The 20,459-nt window shown below is 39.9% G+C and overlaps 1 protein-coding gene across 1 annotated transcript in view; it reads left to right on the top strand.

Moving 5' to 3' along the window:
- Positions 1–20,459, top strand: part of AMBRA1 (autophagy and beclin 1 regulator 1) — a gene marked incomplete in the record, with an annotated part of 1,868,076 nt that overhangs the window by 1,471,893 nt on the left and 375,724 nt on the right. The window contains 1 exon segment of the mRNA XM_044082605.1: positions 9,778–9,917. Within this exon segment, the coding sequence (XP_043938540.1) occupies positions 9,778–9,917 (140 nt within the window).

Here is a 20,459-nt window from a genome sequence, read left to right as displayed (position 1 = left end):
TCATTATGAAATTACATTGTGCCAGTCCCTCAGTTAAACTATTTTTGTATGTAAATGTGGGTCCATCAAAAAAGTACCTCCTAATGTAATCCTCACCATGAAGCAAGGACCAGTTTTTTCCTGAGTACTTCCTGAATGTCTCCAGCATCATGTAAATAATGTAAAATCTTATTCACTTTTTTGTGATTGGTTTGTCCTCTCTCTCATGACCACTTTAAAACCATTCCTTATAATAGAGGCATACTTATCACACCTGCCTTCCCAAATTTCATCCCGAGTCTGATTTATAATATTAATGGGATAATCCCAATCCAACATCATTGATTTGAACACTTCCAGTTGCTGTTGGCAAACTCTGTCCACGGAGGTGAGTTTTGAAATGTGTATTTTTGCTATTCTTTTTTTCTGATGGAAAGGGTGACTGCTCTTAAAGGACAAAAGGTGTTGCAAAAAGTGGGTTTGCTAAAAATTTGTGTAACCCATTCCCCCTGAGAACCTTTGCTCAGACTGATGTCCAAAAAGTTAATTTGTTCCGTGGACATCGAAGATATAAATCTGAGAAAGTTTGTTCTATTTTGTAAATGGTCACTAAATACTCCCAATTCTTCTTTGGGTCTTTCCCAGATAAATAAAAGATAGTCTATGTATCTCAAATATCCATTAAATCTTTTGAAAAGGAGAAGCTTGAACATGTACTCCAGTTTCCATCTCAATAACACCAGGTTGGTAAACAATGGACTGCATGCTGCACCTATCGCTGCTACTGATATCTGTTTAAGATATTCCCCTTCAAATGTCATAAGTTGTTGTGGAGAATTATTTCCATAAATTCTACAACCAGCCTTTGGTCTAATTTTTGTTATTCTCAGTAGATACTGGAAGCAATTCCAGATCTCCTCTCACACCAGTCAGGGATGAGCCATTCCAATATCCAGGCCCTCAAACTGACCACATGGTTTATCCACCTCCAGTAGGTGTCAGACAGCATAGGCTCTCATCCACAGTATGTGCCATTATATTATCCTTGCAGAAAGATTCCACCAAGAAAGTTTACAAGAGCAAGTGGAAAAGATTCTGTCTTTTGGGCATTGAAAAATGATGTTCACCCTTTTTCTGCTCCCCTTGAATTTTTGTATATTCATTTTAAAGAAGGAGCTAGCTTTTCTATGATTAATCTGCATTTGGCTGCCATTTCCAATTTTCATACAGGAGAAAGACATTCTTTGCCTTTTTCTAAATTGTGTAAAGCATTTTTAAAAGACATTTTTCTCCTTAGACTACCAGTAGGGGATTATTCACCTCCCTGGGATCTGATTGTCAGGCTACATGGTCTAACTCAAAAATCCTTTGAACCTTCAGCAAAAAATTGCCTAACATTTATTTTCTTAGTAGCTATTTCTTCTAAAAGAAGGATTTCTGAACTCCATGCTCGCTCTTCAAAAACTGCCTACATTATTTTCAGTAGTTATATGGTTACTTTATGAACCAACCTTTCTGTTTTACCTAAAGTAGCTTCTGAATCGAACATTAAACAATTCATTCATTTACCGGTCTTCTTTCCAAGTTTTTCAAGTTAAGGAGAATACATGCTACATCTCCTAGATGTGCACAGACAGTTAAGTTTTTATCTACACAGGACAAGTAAATCAGAAAAGTCAGATCAGGTGTTTGCATCCTTCTCACCAAAAAGAGGTGAGTTATCGACTTTCTAAAGATACTCTAGCTAAATGGATCACAGCTTGCATTTCTTGGATCCATTCACAGCAAGGCATTTCCCTACCTAAACCACGTAAATCCCACTCAGCTAGATCCATGGCTACTTAATCTGCTTTTTGGTCAAGAACCTCTGTTGATATTTTGTGTACGTACCTTTGTTACTTACTAGAAATTGAATCTGATATCCAGAAGTAGAACTGCTACTCCGTAATATCTTTCCATGGGAGTCGCCCAAGATAAATGTAACTGGGGACTCCCTCCCATTTGTTAAGTAAGAATGAAAAGGACAACATCAGATTTAAATTATGTACTCACCATAACTTGGCATCTGTGTTGTCTATTTTCATTCTTCCTCCGCTTCCCTCCCATCCATCCCCTGTCCTGAAATCTTATGGAGGAACCTGTTGGAATGTTTATTGGAACTTTTTTGTTCCGGATTTGAGTCCTATTCTTTCCGCTATCCCTTCTCTGTTTAGTTTTTGAGACTTTATAGCAACAAACTCGATCTGAGGTATTGAGGATGGATAAGGGCTTTATGGGAAGAGGAAGGAGCTCGAGAGCTGGATCGAAAGTCTAGAGTATGTGGCCGAGTTAGATCCGAGGATTGTATCTGAACCATTTGTTAGATCAATGAAAATGAACAACACAGATGCCTAGTTACGGTGAGTATATAACTTTTAATTCTGCATACTGTTAATCAGTAGATACTGTTGAATAGCTGTAGCCTCCCTATTTTATGACTAATCAGTGGTCAGTCTCTTTTTGCCCCTTCTCAATAGGAACCTGTTAAGTACCAAATATTTTGATGATAGATTTTATATTAACAAAACCTTTACCCTTGCTAAATGATCATCCTTTCTTCTGTTATCTGTTGACCTGGTGTCTGACATACTGTACTCCGTGCTAGTACCCTCTTTCAGCTGGACAACCATATTGTATTATAACACATATATTCAGATAACTGAGAGTACTGACTAGTGCTACTGTGATTACATGGATACCAACATTTGCTCTTTTCTATTATTCTACTGTTTTAGTATTAATCCTATTCCTCATTGGAGACCACTTGGATTATCAGATGAAATTCAACATCTCTGGCATCTGTCACTTGCATAGGTTTTCCAGTTACTGCTGCCAGGGTATTGGATTTTCACGAAGTACAGTCTGTAAGACTGGAACTTTGTCCTGCTACACAGTTGTGTCTGCATAATAACTAGACTTGTAGATCTAGTTATGCACATATTCTGTATGATTTTTAGTCTTCAGATTACTTGCACATAAGATGTTAATACTGTGAGTATTAAGAATTCAAGAATTGGACACTTGCGTTTTATTATTTAAAATTGGGAATGTCATCTTCTCAGGGGCCTTTCTAGCTCCTTTGCTGCATCAGAGGATCTTAGTAAAAGTTATGGTTATGGTGCATTCCCTATACATATTCGGTCATAATTCTATTCAGGCACGCACGCACTTACACTTTTTTCCTTTTATCCTTAACATTAGTTGCTGCCATTAGCCTGATTATCCTGTGTCCTTTAATTTAAAATGTGGTTCTGTTTGTTTTTCTTAGTTTATTCTGCACAGTCCTAAACAGAGTAAATAAGTACCAGCTGTGCCTTCAGTGGCCTGTTTTTCTCTTACTGTCTTTTTTGTGTGGTCCTAAGTAGTGCATGTGTCATATACCTTGAGTTCCCAGTTTCATATTTTAAAGCATTTCATTACCCCCCTTCGTCTTGACCACGGGGACAGTAACTTTTTCCTCCATCACTCCCTTTGGCATAAGGCTTTCTTCAGATTGTTAAATAATTATACCATTCTCTGTTGTATGTTTTCTGTCCAGAAACATTGTTTTGTAGTCCTTAGCCATGTGGTAAATTGTATAGCTGAATGCATTTGTATCTTTGACAGTTTTAACTTTACATCCTCCTTTTCAGTCATAGTTTAGTTGCATAGTTTCCTTTCCGCCATTGCACCTGGCTCCAAACCCCATTTGGTATTTTACTGCTGTCACCATTTTGGCAGAATTGTGTGTTCTTGGTACCTTTGCATTCATTTTGTTGCTGATTTTACTCTTATTCCATTGTACTAGTAGACAAAGGCTCTTGGTAGTTTTGCCATTCAAACAGCTGTTCAGAGTTATCCTAGCTCTAAGTACTCTGATCTCTCTATGCTGAATTCCAGCTTTCATATTATTCTCATTCTAATGGGCATCTTTGCTGCCGATCCAGGTAGTTTCTTGCCAGTTTGTCACTTCGTGGCAAAACGCTTACAACATTCTTCACTATACTAGTTGGAGCATCTTATTGGTGATTTAGCCTTTTCCTTTACTGTGACATGTCAAATAACTAATGCGCCTGACCAGGTTCCCTTTTTAGGCACCCTTTGACACTTATGTTTAAGTTTTTTTTTTTAACTAAAATAGTTATTGCTTTTTCAGATATCCTGATACCATCCATTGCTTGCTTAAATTGAACATATGATGTGACAAATCCCTTATTTGTTACCTTGAAATATTACTCTTGGGTCTCATATTAGTAGTTTGGCTTTCATGTACTGAAGTGCAGATACATATGTATGTATCACTTCTTAAAGTCTAATATTTTCAGGGTATCCTCTAATCCCATCTGTAATACTTGCCATAGGAACTCCTTTAGGCATTCCATTTCAGGTAATTAGTCAGAAGTGAAATTTAGCTCTCACTGTAGCATTTTGCACGAACAATTCTTCCTCCTCAGTACAGATTGGGAGTAGTGTGACATTTTGCCAGGCTGGTAGATTTGACAGTATTGCCTGGAGCCTATTTATTGTTTACCTTTTAAAGTTAAAGGCTTGCTATCAGTATTGTCTTGTTCATAATTTCTGCTAGACATTGTTTGTACTTCCTTCCTGTCAACCAGACATATTCTGCAGTCTTTGAAGTCTTTAATAGGTTGTCAGTAAAATGAAAATACATGTTTTTTTGTCTGTCATACTTAAGCTGCAGAACTGTGGTTGTTTCCCAACAGTTCTGGCCACTGCATCTGTGGTACTGTTTACCTACTGTTTGTACAGACAAGACACCACAATTTTCCTGAGTTTATTGTGGGTATGTTGTCTCAGGATTTCTTTTCACTCTTCATTTATTAGGGTCAAGGTCCCTGTAGAAGTAACTTTCAGAATTTAAGTTTGGAACTTTGTCTTGTAAATGGTGAAGATGCAGATCATAATGGTATAGAAGTTAGGTATTTAATGTAATTTCAGATTCGGATTAATCCATCTTCATCACCATACCCACCATCTGTTTCTGCAGGACAATGGCAGTCTACCTACTTAGACTGAGTACATTATTTACAGCATTTATATTAAATCTGTAACAGTTGTTGCATCCTCATGGGTAGAATTACTCTACCATAGATGGCAGAATGCTATGCATAAGGGATACCAGCAGTAGGCTGCTCACCAGTCTAGAGATCATTGGTGCTTCTGATTGAAGAAAGCCGTAACGAAACTGTACTGTCACATACACGGCCTACAATTAGAGAGGAAGGAGAACCCACCCTAAGAGTGTGAAGCACACTGAGGAAGATGAAGTCTGGTAAAGCAGCAGGATTTAGATGAAGTTGCTGCAGATGTAATCAAGATATTCAGGACTTTAGGGGAGAAATAGCTCCTGAGGGTACTTATCCCATTATGGAGAGGAACATATCCCAGATGACTGGAAAGTAAGCATTGCTTTGCCAGAACAAATGGGGGTATTTACAGCTGTGAGCTGTACAGAGGTATATCTGCATCAAAATGCTTGAGAAGGTGATGAAAAAATATGCAGAGTAGTAGAAAGTAAGATAGTCAGATAAAGCAGTTCAGATCCATATCAGGATAAAATGTGACTGACTAACCCAATGTTTGCAGTGAAGTGGAGGATGGAGAAGAAGCTGGATATGAAGAAAGAGTTAAGCTACTAATTCTTAGCGTTGAAGGAAGCTTATGATTGCTGCGGTGGTTCATTGTTTTGAAAGTATTGGTAGAATTAGTGCAGGCTATGTAGAGGGACCCACTAGCAAGTAAGAACATTGTTTGGACTCTCAGAAGGGTTCACAGTAGGAGTGTATGTACATTAGGGCTCCTCTCTAAGCCTTTTCCTGATCATATTGGTGATGGAATACATCAGCAAAGAGTTGGGGAGAGGGCAAACCAACAGAGCTGCTGTATACAGATGGTGTGGTACTAAAATTTGAGCAAATTACAGGGGGGCTAGAATACAAAACAGAAGCCACGTGAGATGAAGCTAAGTACAGACAAAAGACCGTGGTAGTGACGGCAAATGGGTGTAATCGGAGGAAGCTTAAAATTGTTAGAAAAATGGTGGAGTGATTTAACAGCTCAAAGTATCTGTAAGGTGTGGTTAAGGAGAAGGCAAGGTTGTGGAGGTCAAAGGTCGAATGAGAAGTACTGCAGCAAAGTGTTAAAAAGTGTCTGGTAGAGTAGGATAGAATACCAAAGAAATTAGAGAGTAACCAGTCCAAAATAGTGGTGCCAACAGTGAAGTACTTCTGCGTGGTACATAAACCTGGGCAGTTAGGTTAGAATAGCTAAGGATGCTAAAAGTGATGGAGATGAAGTGCCTGAGATGGATGCACTCTGTGGGGCAGACAAATAAATGAGAATATCTGAGAGGATGCCTATCTAGTCCCATTTACAGAGACATTCAAAGAAAACAGATTGTGGTGGTGTGTCTTTTGCAGAAAAGCAGATGAATCTGGTAAAGCAAATTTAGAAGTTACAAGCAGAAGGCAAGTGCAGAAGAGGACGTCTGTCCCAGAGATAGATGGATCATCTGTAAGAGACAACCTGAGGCAGCAGGCATGACTGGCAAAGGTAGGAGAGTGTCTGTGATTCAAGATATGTGGCATTTGTTAACATAAAACCCCAACTCCTTATAAAAATGGGGAAACAGGCTGATCATAAACTAATTTTTTTAAAAAATCACAGTAAACACAGTGGTGTACTGTGCTCATCTGCCACTGTCCTGTATTTCCCACTAACAGTAGTTTGATAACTAGTAAACAATCATAACAGCTTTTTAATAGCCAAGCTATTGATTTGACTAACTGCTTTGAATTTCTTTTATTTCAGTAGCTGTATTTTGATTTTTTTTTTCTTAAGACAGTTTAAAAAAAAATTGGGCTTCTCACCTGTCACAGAAATTATTATTATTTTTTTTTGAGCAGCCAGGAATAACTCATCCCAATTGCTGTAAATCTCTTTGCCAGTAAAAATTGCTATTTATTGACAGGGATGTTTGCATTAGCCTTTGTTAGAAGGCAGTTTCAAGAGCATTAGATGAAGACTTGAAAAAAGCAGTCTGCCATAGGAGGGAGATTGCATTCATGAAGTTGCAACTAGCATCATAGGTACATTTTAAACATGTTGTAAAAATAAATAAAAATTGTACTTTGTATCTGAGGCTCGAATAACTTGTATCTGGAGAAAGAGTACTTTGTTGCACAACATCATAGGTGAACTTGTAGGGGACGAGAAAGCCTGGGAAAGTTTTATGTACAAAATTTCGACTTTTGCCAGTGTTAATACTGAGGGTGGCAAACATGGAACTGTCAGTTCAGATCTTTTACTAGAAGTGTGACTTTTGTTTTTATTTACTGTATTTTGTACTGCGTAAGTGGCTGTCTGTTTCTGTTCTCTATTAACAATGTTAACCTGCTTCTGTCTTAAGTCATGTTTATCCCTAAAGCTCTTTCAGACTGGAATAAAGGTTTTAATCCTTGGACTTGAGTATGTCCTATTTACTGTAAGTTAGTTTAAGTACTAACCTGCTCCAGATAATTGTAAGTATTAACCTGAAGGTATAGAGAATATTACTGCAAAACTCTATACAAAGCCAGTTGGCTTCCTGTAAGGGCAAAGAGGTACATTACTTCTTTCCATTTCATGTTCCCCCTCCCCTTTCCTAATTACACTTACTCCAGTGTCACATAACCAAAGGGAAAGTTAAGTATACTGCAAGGGTGAAAACATTAACTGTGCACAATGACAGTTGCAAAAACTGATATGCTAGTAAGTATTGTCAGAGATTGGTAACTTTGGGGAGACAGCATTTGTGGAATCATAGCTGACTATTTTCCAGCCACATATTGGTTAATAGCTGAAGATAAATGATTAAGGTGTAAAGTGAGTAAAGAGTGGGGTTTTGGATGCAGATCTTTAAAGAGAATAACAAGAGTCATGCAGATTATTATATTTGTAAAGTAGCAGAATGTATACCAAGAACTAAGCCAGCATGGGAATGGAGAAAGGAGATTCTGGCAATAGGGATGACTGACGTTAGGATTGCAAAGAATAGGCCAGAGGGGATGGAATTTACTGGAGTAAGCTGGCAATGGGAACCAAGGTATTAGGAACAAATAATTAGAGAGCGACTGGTAATAGAAAGGGAGGAGGCCAAGAAGACATTTGCAGGTTAGAGATTGCTTTCCCAGTTAATGATTGATGTCAGAGTATAGCCAAATAAAAAGAGAGGAGAATCCTAAGTGAAAGACCTGCATTGTTGCTAAAAAAGGGGGTTATTAGTAGAGCATATACAGTATTGCATGATAACTAAAGTAATCAATCAGAGGAGCTCAGAAAAGATTGGTTAGAGAAATTAAATGAGCAAGTCACGAAGAAGCAATGGAAAGATGTATATATAGTGTTGAAATATGCAACAAAATCTGAATGATTTGGGATTTTTGCTTGGAAGTGTTTGCATAGGTGCTTTTATATCCTGAACAGATTTCAAAGAATTTTTCTTAGGTAGATGGCAAATGTTGAAGATGTAATGAACAGGAAATAGGTACCTGGGGGGGCATAGGTTCTCCAGAGTTTAGTGAGTTGACAAACTTAAAAATTCCCTAAAGAGTACTCTGTCAGGAATACTGGGCAAGTAAATAAGGAAATTATTTTTTTGCCTAGACATAATAAGGTCTTAAGTTTAATTCTGGTGGCAGTCAAAAAGCAATTACTAATAAATGAAAATCAAAGTCTAAACCAACCGTACTTGAAAGTAGTGAATATTGTAACAGAAATAAAGGAACAGAAGGTAGGATCTTTAGAAAAAGGTAAGGGTAAATGGCATAGGAAAATTATAGAAATTGTGGGAACACTACAAGCACAAAAGTTTGTGGGGGAGGAATGAGGTATAAGATAAGTCAGGAAATGAACAATTTGTATAATGTTGGTTTGATTGTATTGTGTAGAACAGTGCATGTGATGCGTAATGTTTGTAAAACGTGGGCTGTAAATATCTTTATAAAATATTTTTAAAAAAGTGTTGGCAGTGTGCTAAAAACTGAAAGTTTTTTCTTGTTTTGTAGTTTATATTCCATAGTGCTTAATGTTCTAAAAAGGTGCTCAGCACTTTTATAAAGTATAGTTAATGTCACTTTGCCAAGAATTGCAGTAAGGCTTATGTTTAGAAAATGTGCTCTGAACATTTTGATCTGCATTTTTTCTTCCAGAAAGTTTGTGCGGTGATCTTTGACTCATTTGAATCTTACTGCAGACAACCTTTTCTTATTCTGCTGACTGGTACACTTTGAGGGCATCCAATGTTCTGGTGTGGAAACTTGATTTTTTGTTCTTCACTTTGGGAGAGAAAACCTGTCTGAAGCACTTTTAAAAGTCTGTTACGTGGTATTGAAGTTCCTTTTCAGTAATGAAGCAGTGCAGCACCACTGAAAGCATGCTTATTTCAAACAGTAAAAACTGCCTGTTGTGTTTAGAGTCTCACTACATATTCCTAATGCCATGACGTATTTCAGTCCTTACCAAGCCAGTTATGGATATATTTTGGATGCCATAATGGACCAGTTTCTAGAAGTAATTTCAGTGGGAAAATGAAGCTGGTAAATTTAATGTTGGAGTAATGGATAGCTTAGTAAGGGTGAGTAGGCATTTAGCCTCAAGTGAGGGAAATATGTTTTCATGCAGTGTCATGTTTACGTAAACAGTAGCCAATAGCATTTTTTTAGTTTGTTTTCATTTTTTAAACATTTTAGATTAATTGTTCTTTGTCTTGTGTTTCCTTAGCGCGTTTTTAATGTACTTTACCCAATGCCAGCTGACCAGAGAAGACATGTCAGCATAAATTCTGCCCGCTGGCTTCCGGAACCAGGCCTGGGATTGGCATATGGAACTAACAAAGGAGATTTGGTCATCTGCCGACCAGTGTAAGTAAAAGAATGAGGTAGGCATGTGCTTCGATTGTTAAGGACTCTGCTCAGTTTTGTTAACAACTTGATCTGTGGCTAGTTGCGTCATAGTAAGATGATTTTGTTGTTTACAGAGTACAAAGTATCAGAGTGGTTTAGCTTGCTCCTAAAATTGCATTAACTATGCCTTTACAAGAGACCAAACGTTTGTCTTTTCCTCCTAAAGCATACACAGACATTTATTTCTATACACATTTTACCAAGCAACTACATTTTAAAAGCATTAATATTTTTAAGAGCAGGAATATTATCTGGTTGGTTAAGTACTTTGTGAACCATTATTAGTTGGTTGTACTTTAATAGGCTGGGCAACTCTAGCCAGCCCAGATAGCTTGGGTGTTTACAGTGATGTGTTCTGTAAGGCATACCAGTTGCAAATCTAGCTATGTGGTTATAACAGGTGGAGAGTTTAAGATCACATTTGTTTAAGTTGGTAAATAAAGGGGAGGCATAGAAAAGGGTAGAGAGTAGATGAGAACAGGCTATGGCTATTCTAGCAGGTGGGGTAAGAAAAGGTTTAATCTGTTACTCATAAAATATATGTTTTTTTTGACAAATCATTGAGAATTGAAACCACTAAACAACAAAATTTGACTTTGATTTTATATCTTTCAAAAGATGCAGGCTAATGCAAAACCTGTTATTATAGCAACCTTTGAAGAATATCAAAGCAATATCTAAAATCTGTCCCATGTTTTGTCCATTGCTATACCCCTCCCCCCAAATTATTTTTGACTTTGTCCTGATTTTTTCTGCTAAGAATTCTGAGACAGTTCTGGCTTTTTTCAGGATGTAAAATTAATGAAGATAACACAGATGTTATAGCTGTAAACTGTGTACACACACGTGAATTGGTTCAGCAATACCCATATTTATGGGTTCATGATAAAATTAAGTATTTAGGATTATGAGTTAAAAAAGAATGCTGTTATTGCAGCCAAGGATTTGTGGGAAGAGACTAAACAAAAAATACAAAATTGAGAATCCGGTAGCTCTTGCCTTTGGATATGGATAGCAAAAGACAAGCAGTAAAAATGTTTTTTTGCACAGATCAGGCATATTTTTATTAACCAGTCAAAAAGTTATAGATAGTAATAAAGAATTGAATGATGATAACTGGGAGGGAGAAGAGGGTAATGGTCCAATAAGATAATGATCCTTTCAGTAGAACAAGGAGGTTTAGGAGTACCTGACTTGAATGGATGTTTTAGAGCTGTATAGTTATGGCTCTTAAAATAACATAAGCAGAAAGCTACAATTCAAAGTGGAAGGGGATGATGATGAAGCAGGGGAGAGATTCAAGAAATAAGGAAAGAGTGGGATTTTGGATGCAGATCCTTAAGGAGAATAAATGCCATACAGAATGTTATATTCATGAAGTAGCAGAAAGTAAGAACTAAACCAACACAGGAATGGAGAAGGGTTCTGCCGATAGGAATGACTGCAGTTAGGGGTATAGAGAATAAGCAAGAGTGGTCTGGAATTTACTGGAGGAAGCTGGCAAAGGAACCCAGGTATTGGGAACAAATAGAGAGGGAAAGAGCATGGGAAGAGGCCAGGAAGATATTTAGACTGCAGGCTAGAGATTTCCTTCCCTGTTGGGGATTGATAGAGTATAGGCAATGAGAAATAGTGAAGGAAATCCTAAGTGAAAGACCCTACACTGGTTCAGTTTTTAGCTAAAGCTAGAACATAAGACGTTAAAAGAATAATTAGTAGGGCATATAAGTATTCCACATTATATTAACAATAGGGATCAATCAGAGGAGGTCAGAAAGGATTGGGAAAAGAGATATTAGATAATCAGTTCACAAAGAAACAATGGGAGGACTTGTGTATGGCTCCCAAGTATGCAACAAAGTCTAGAAGGTTTAGAATTTTTGCTTGGAAGTATTTGCAATAGGTACTTCTATACCCCAAGTGGACTACAATTAATTTTTCCTTGGGTAGGTGGCAAATGTTGGAGTTGTAATGGGGGAAGAAAGAGGTACCTTGGAGCATGTGTTTTTGGAATGTAATCAGTTGGCAGACTTTAAAAATTCCCCTAAGAGTACTCTGTCAGGAGTACTGGTTGAGCAAATGAGTGTAACTAAAGAAATTATTTTTTTTAACTAGGATACAGGATTTGAATTTGCCAGACATAATAAGCTCTTGGTAGGTTTAATTCTGGTGGATGCCAAAAAGCGATTTACTAGAAAATGGAAATTAAAGTCTAAACCAGCCATACTTGAAGTAGTGGAAGCTGTAACAGAGGTAAAATAACAAAGAAAAGAGTAGGAATAAATTTCATAGAAAAAATGGAAATTATGGGAACAGTACATGCAGAAGAATGTTTGGAGGAGGATTGGGGTTTGAGAAGGTAGGAATTTGATCAATTGACAGTATTGTATGGAAGATTATGCTTGATGTATAATGTTTGTAAATGTAAACTTATCAATATGGTTTGATTGTGGGATTCCAAGAAGAATTCTGGAAACTCTCAAAAGCAACAATGGTCCAATAAGTAAGAATGACTCTTTGAGACTTTGCATGTGTCCCCCCCACGGCAGCCTCTTTTTTTCTTCCAGAAAGTCTGAATCACTACTTTTCTCTTTGGTGACAGTTTCAGACAAATGGATTCTGAAGAACATTCATCAAGGTTACAGATGGCAGAGGGAGGACATTCTCTCTTTTCTGGGGGCCATTTCCTCATGCTCATGTCACTGAACAAATGTTAACTCTTTTGTCTTATTCAAGTTTCTTTGTAACCTTGGATTTAAAAGATAATTGTCTCATTCCTTTTCCTCGAGACTCCGGTCATTTCTTTCTTAAGGTTGTGTGTCTCTGGATCACATCACCAGTTTTTTTCTTTTACTTTTGGACTGCCTACTGCACCAGAGGTGTTCAGAGTTTCTAGCTTCGGGTATAGCACATTGTTGGTTAGAGGGTATCCACATGTTCCCATATTTAGATGACTTGCTTATCTTTGCTGAGCCAAAGTGTCAGTATTCTCTCTGTCTTGGGTGAGAGATCTCTTGCATAAGCTTGGATTTCAGGAGAAGAATCAAAAATCTTGCTGGAATTCTCCATTTAAGATTGTGTTTCTGGGATGTCGACTAGACACCACAGTTCAAAGAGCTTTTCTTCTACAGGAAAAAAATAGATCTATATCCATATCTAATTTAGTGTTTTCCACTCTGACTTTGGTCACTGCAAGGGAATACCTCAGGATTTTGTCGCATGATTTTTGTGATTCTCATGATACCACTGTCAAGACTCCACAAGAGAAAGATTGTCTTATCTGAAGTCTCTCTGTTCCCAACATCAACACCCCTTGGTTTGTCAGAAGGGAAATAATTTGATAACGTCAGTAGGTATCCCTAAATCCACATCTCCCCTTCTCCTTTTCTTTCCAAAGCAGTCACCCAACACAGGTCCCTCAGACGTTGCTTGAGGAGCAGTCTCAGGAGAGAGGAAAGGACACGTATGGGGACCCCAGGAACTGATGCAAGCACATAAATATAAAAGAGATGCTTGCCCTGATCAAGGTACTGAACTCTCTGAATTGTCTTTGGTCCCCAGAACCTCTACGAATTCTTACAAAGAGTACCACAGTCATGTGGTGCATTAACAAGCAAGGAGGAACCAGTTTGTACCCCCTCTGCAGATTAGCCATGATGTTCATCGTGTTTCGCTGCTGCAGTCATTACACTTGGATTATCCTGCTGGCAGGCTACCCACAGTCGGCCTGAATTCCAAAGTCCTGGTCCGGCGTCGGTTGCTGTCGCCTCTTCCCTGACGTCAGTGCGCCAGCGGTATAAAAGATGCAGCCAACGCCATTTTCTTCAGTCTTTCTTGCCGCACGGTGCCTGAAGCAAAAGCAGTTTGCAAGTGCCGGTCGGCCGACTCCTGAGATTTTCGAAATTGAATTTCAGATCCGAAGTCTTCTATAAAGCTAAGTACCCCATTGGGGAAACATTTTTCTTGCTCCAGACCGATGTCAGAAAAAGTTAACAATTGTAATTCTTGTGGGAAGCAAATACCTCATAAGGATTTTCATTCTTACTGTATTCCTTGCCTAGGCCCTGACCACGACATTGCTAGTTGTCGGTTTTGTGCTAGATTTAACCAACGCACTATTAAGCATTGGTACGATTTTGCTTTTCATTACTTTGGCCAAAGGTTTAACTATATAATGCCGCCGGAACAACCGACGACCGGAATTCATAAAAAGCGCAAGGAAAAAGAAAAGGACAGGCATCCGAGGTCCAAAACCGACAACGAAGCCTCTTCTAGGCCAGTCGCTGGTTCGCCGGTTCTCAGTGAGGCACTTTCGCAGCCGCTGGCACCCGCTACCTCAGCGCCACAGGCCGCCTCTGACTCCCACATGGAAACAACTAGGCCTCTGGATACTCAAGGTATTGGGCCTTCGGAAACGAATCTCTCAGATGGGTCCAGAGCCGCTGAGCAGGCATCGGCTTCTGAGGGTGTTTTCAGACCTACACAGCTTTATATCAAGCCAACTTCAGCATCCAAGACAAAGACTAAAACAGTTTTAAAGACAAGGAAACAAGTACAGCATTCTCCAGGACAGACTTCCATGCCTAAGAAACAGATGCTCAAAATGGCCGAAGACCTAATTACTTTGATAAGGAGTTCCCATCCCCTCCTGATAAAAGAGGCCTAGGCAAGATACTTAATATGATTCCTCTGATCAGGTTTCCATTTCCTCTGACTCCTCTTCAGAACAGGGATACTCTATTCCTCCCTATGAGGATTCTGATGCTGAAGAATCTATTCCATCAGCTTCTCCTCCTGAGGATTACTCATTTGGGGAAACCCTGCATACCATGAGGGAGCATTTCCACTGGGACAGCCAAGATTATTCAGATTCTAAGAAAAGGCTCAGAGACTTTCTTCTACTACCTCAGCACAGACCTCTTGCTCTTCCACCTGTTCTAGACATTGTAGATGATGTATTTTCAGAGTCCGGCCTGTCTCCCGACTCTTTACATCCTGCACCTTTTAAGCCAGGCAGAGACTACAGGGTTCCAGATTCTCATAAATGTCTATATAAAAACCCTGCTGCTGACCCAGAAACTATTTCTCAGGGTCCCAAAGGGGTCAAGGCTGCTACTGCAAAAAACCTTATCCCCTCAGATAGAGATTCTAGGGCACTGGACAGATGGGGGAAAAAGTTTACACTTCTGCTACCTTGGCTGTAAGGGCTTTAAATTGTCAGTTTCATATGCTTAAATATCAGCAATACTTAATGTCTCTGTTAAAACAGAAAATGTTGACAAATTATGAATGTTCTGAGAACAAGGAATTGCAGGATTTATTGCATGCAGCTGAACAAGTGGGAAAACGTACTCTGCAATGTGGTTATGATTCACTGGAGGTCTCTTGCAGGGCCGCTGTAACAGGTTCTGTTATTAGAAGGCATGCTTGGTTAAAGGGACAAGACTCTACCTGATCATGTTAAAGCAAAATTGTTGGATGCTCGATTACAGCATGATACTTTGTTTGGTGTTAAGGCAGAAGAGGTGTTGAAGAAAATGGAGGATAAAGCTAAATCTATGCAGTCAGTGAAGGATTTCTTACAGGTACAGCCACCCAGATTTAGCAGGAACTGGCCTTCTAAGAATTGGTCCTTTCCAGTGTCAGACAGGCCACAAAGAGGCAGATACAGACGCCCTAGAGGCAGACAACAGCCCCAGGGCTCATACAGGCCCAAACAATGGGGTGCTTCTACCTCCAAAAGCAGAGAAGACAAATCACAGCCATATAGGAAACAGTCCCAATGACTTCCCTCTACCAATGCCAAGCATTTATCTTTTGGCAGCCCCCTTAGGGGGAAAGCTAGCACTTTTTTCACAAAATTGGCACACGATCACCCAGGACAAATGGGTCCTAAATACAGTCTCTCAGGGCTACAGGTTCCACTTTCACACCCTTCCAAAGGCAAAAGGTATGCCAGACCTGCCACACAATCAATGGGCAGAGGCACAGAAACAAATTTCATCTCTCATGGACATGTGGGCTATTCAGCCAGTGCCACAACAAGAGCAGGGACAAGGATTTTACTCAAGACTTTTCTTAGTACCAAGAAAGGACAAAGCATGGAGACCAATTCTGGACCTGTCTATTCTAAATACTTTTCTGGACGTTCCGAAATTCAAAATGTTGACTCTGCAACAGCTTCTGCCCATGCTGGGCAAGAAGGCTTGGCTTGCAACTTTGGACCTCAAAGAGGCATACCTGCATGTCCCAATTAGACAGTCTTGCAGAAAATACCTTAGATTAATAGCTGGCTTAATGCACTACCAATTCTCTGCACTGCCCTTTGGCTTATCTACTGCGCCCAGGGTCTTCACAAAATGCCTGGCACCAGTAATTGCATTTTGCAGACAGAGTAATTCAAATATATCCCTACTTGGACGACTGCCTTATTCAAGCAGAGACCAAAGACATTCTACTAAAGCATCTGGCGTTTGTAAAAAGATTACTAATTTGCCTAGGGTACACAGTAAACGGAAAGAAATCAAAACTAGTACCCTCTCAAGAGATAATATTCCTGGGTGCAAGCTTAAATACAACTGCCCAGATGGCTTATCTCACGCCAGACAAACAAAGGCAACTGACTTCTTACTTCGAAAGCATGGCAACAAAGACCCAGTTATCTGCAAGAAAAATTCTGCAGGCTCTGGGCTACATGGCCTCCTGCATTCTGCTAATCCCATATGCAAGACTGCATATGAGGAAACTACAATGGTATCTAGAAAGTGTTTGGACTCAACATTGCCATGGCCTGGAAACATTAATTTCACTCATTCCCAGCCTGCAACAGGAGTTTTGATGGTGGGCACAGGCCTGTCACCACAACAAGGGGCAGCCATTCACTTTACCCACAGCCAGGCAAACACTAACAACACATGCATCAGATTATGCCTGGGGGGCCCACATGGTAGGAAAATGTATTCAGGGCACATGGCCCCCAAGCCAAAGGCATCTTCACATCAATCAAAAAGAGATGCTAGCTGTACAAAATGCCCTGACAGCCTTCAAGGACCTACTTCATCCAGGACAGCTGCTGATAAAGATGGACAACACCACAGTTATGTGGTACATAAACAAGCAGGAGGGCACACATTCCTACCCCCTCTGCAGACAAGCCATGATTTTGTGGAAGACAGCATTGACCTACCAAGTGCACCTGCAAGTACACATCCTGCCAGGAAAAACAAATGCTGTGGCAGACTAAGCAGAAACCTCATGGATCCTCACAAATGGAAACTAGATCCACAAATCTTCAGCATGATCATAAGGAAATGGGGATGCCCAGACATAGATCTTTTTGCCTCCCCTCACAACTGCCAACTTCAGAGATTCTGCACAAGGACTTATCACAAACAAGCATGGAAAGTGGATGCCTTGTCATTCAGCTGGAACAACCTTACAGTATATGCCTTTCCTCCACTGCCTCTCCTCCCCAAGGTACTCCTAAAGGTCAGACAAGAGAAGCCACAAATTATACTAATTGCCTCAGATTGGCCACGCCAACACTGGTACGCAATCCTAAGGAGCTTGTCTCAAGGCCCAGCCTGGACATTGCCTCATATTCCTCATTTACTGACCCAACAAAACAATCAGATCCTACACAGCCAACTCAGAACCCTAAATCTAGCTGCATGGCGGATAGTGTAACCATTCAGAATACACCTCTCTCTAAAGCTGTTATGGATGTTATTTTGGAGGCCAGTAGGCCCAGCACCAGAAAATGTTATGCAGAAAAATGGAAGAGATTCTGTGCTTGGAACCAGGCACAAGGAATTGACAAGCTTGTTCCAAATATACCTCAGATTTTACAATAGCTAGCTGAGATGCTGGACAAAGGCCTATCCTTCTCATCAATTAAGATCCATGCCTCTGCCATTTCAGCTCATTACAATACAGACCCACCTATTTTTTCACATCCATTGCTTAGGCAGTTCCTCAGGGGGGCCAAAACATAAGACCCCCCAAGGAGAGCGCCAGTACCTGCATGGAACCTCAATTTTGTCTTGGAAAAACTCACACAGCCTCCTTTTGAGCCAGCCAATACAGCTGAGATAAAATTCTTATCATGGAAAACAGCTCTGCTCCTAGCAATAACTTCAGCAAGAAGAGTCTCAGAGTTACAGGCATTAATGGCTGTGGAACCTTTTATTATCTTACATCCGGACAGGGTTTCTCTAAGGACAAACCCAACATTTATGCCTAAGGTAGTGTCCAGTGTGGCTCTTAACCAAACCATTCATTTGCCTACTTTTTTCCCAAACCCACAGAATAAAGGGGAAAGACTTCTGTATTCTTTGGACATACACAGACAGCTACGCTTCTACTTGGACAAACTAAAGCTTTCAGAAAGACTGAGCAACTTTTAGTGGCATATGCTGCAGATCACAAGGAAAGTCGATCTCAAAGCAGACTATTTCAAAATGGATAGGACACTGCATTCGTTTCTGCTATTCACAACATGGCAAGTCAGTGCCTAAAGGCATTAGACCACATTCTACCAGGGCAGCAGCCACCTCAGCAGCCTTTCTCAGAGGAGTACCAACCAAGGATATTTTGGAGGCTGCAACTTGGACTTCAGTGCACACTTTTACTAAGCACTACCACTTACCTCTTTACTCTAAATCCAGAGCAGGCTTTGCCACTACAGTTCTGCCGGTCTTTATAGCCACTCCTAATTCTATTTTGACCCAGCCGCCCAACCTCAGCTTTGGGATTCAACCCAAGTGTAATTTATTTATTTTACATTTGTTAACCGTGGGTGTCTGAGCCGAAAAGGCCCTTTTTCAGCAGAGGCCCGGGGAGAAAAGCTCCACAAAGAAAAATTACAGACACATTTAGTTCTTTAGACATAATCAGTATACACACAAATTACAAGAGACATGTTTTTACAGTGGTATGCGGCACAAACAGTTACAGTGTAGAGTACAATCAAAAAAATATTAATTTTAAAAATAAAGCTAAGTAATAGATTTGTGGTGTACGGCTAAACTTTGGAATGTAGGTAGAATACATACATAGTACACGGGTACAGTACATACATTGTAGATTAGCCAGTGTTTGTGAGTAAGATTGAAAACTATTATCAGTTGCTCTAGATTTAGTATGTATATGTTATCCGCTTTCACTAGCCTGGGGAGCAATCATGGCACTGCCAACTTTGCTTGAGATGTTGCCTGATGAGGTCTTTAAAGAAGGCTTTGGATGATGTGTTTTGAATGCTAGTAGGGACAGAGTTCCATTTTTTAGCCACCGAACTACTATATAGTGCATCTCCAAGGCTATTGTAGCTGTTGGTGACTTCTAGTAGTAGTTTGCTAGATGATCTAAGAGGCCTTTTGGCTGAGTGATGTTGTACTAGGTTTTTGAGGGCAGGACACTTATTGGGAAGGTAATAGATAGAATGACAGAGGCAGAGCTGATTGTAGGTTAGGAGGTTGGGCAGTTCAAGCCAGTGGAGCTGTCTCAAAGCAGTACAGTGATGAGTTCTATATGAGCAATTTGCAGCAAAGCGGGCAATTCTGTTATAGCAAGCTTCCATTTTGCTTAGTTCAGTTTTGTTGAGGTTAGTCAGAATGGGAGATGCGTAGAGTAGGGTGGATAGAAGTTGGGAGCGAGCAATGGCTGATCTTGTGTTGTTGGTAAGAAATGGTTTGATATGGTAGAGTGACCCCAGTTTGGCATGTACTTTTTTAATAGTTAAGTTCAGATGACTATCACATTTTAGGTGGGAGTCTATGGTTATTCCCAATAGCTTAGCCTGTGCCACTGGAGCAATTGGAGTAGCATTTGTGGAGTAGATAGTGAACTGACTGTTAGTGTTTTTGTTAGAACTGGTTATAATCATAAGCTGAGTTTTCTTTGGATTGAGGATAAGTTGGGCTTTGGTAAGGTAGTTTTCAACGTCAGAGAATGCTAGTTGAGTTGTTTGCAGGAGGGTGGGAACGTTGTGTGCAGCACAGATTAAGGTAGTGTCATCTGCATACTGAATTATAGATGCATGCTGTGTGGAGGTGTGGAGGTCATTTGTGAAGACTGTGAATAGTAGTGTTCCTAAGATAGATCCCTGTGGGACTCCTATAGTTATGGGAAGCTGAGGAGAGAGAGAATTTTCCCATTTCACAGCTTGGTACCTGTCAGTTAAGTAGCTTTGGAACCAGGTAAGAGTGGAATTAGATAGATGGTATTGGTTTAGTTTGTTTAGCAGGATTTGGTGTGAGACTGTGTCAGATGCTTTGGACATTTCCAAAAAAAGAGTTGACACTTGCAGGCCTTCATTTTTGAGACGGTTTACTGTGTCTGTGAAGCAGAGGAGAGCTGTAGTGGTACTATGGGCAGGTCTGAAACCATGCTGAGTAGGTGACAGGATGTTGCAGTCTAGGAGATAGTTTAGAATCCTGGGTATGGATGCATTTTTCTAGGATTTTGGCCAGGGGGGAGAGTAAAGCAATAGGTCTGTAGTTA

This window comes from Protopterus annectens, chromosome 9.part0, assembly GCF_019279795.1.
Source record: "Protopterus annectens isolate FY-2018-M chromosome 9.part0, PAN1.0, whole genome shotgun sequence".
Taxonomy (NCBI): Eukaryota; Metazoa; Chordata; order Ceratodontiformes; family Protopteridae; genus Protopterus; species Protopterus annectens.
The sequence above is the reverse complement of the archived record's forward strand: the minus strand, read 5'-3'. Positions and strand labels throughout refer to the sequence as shown.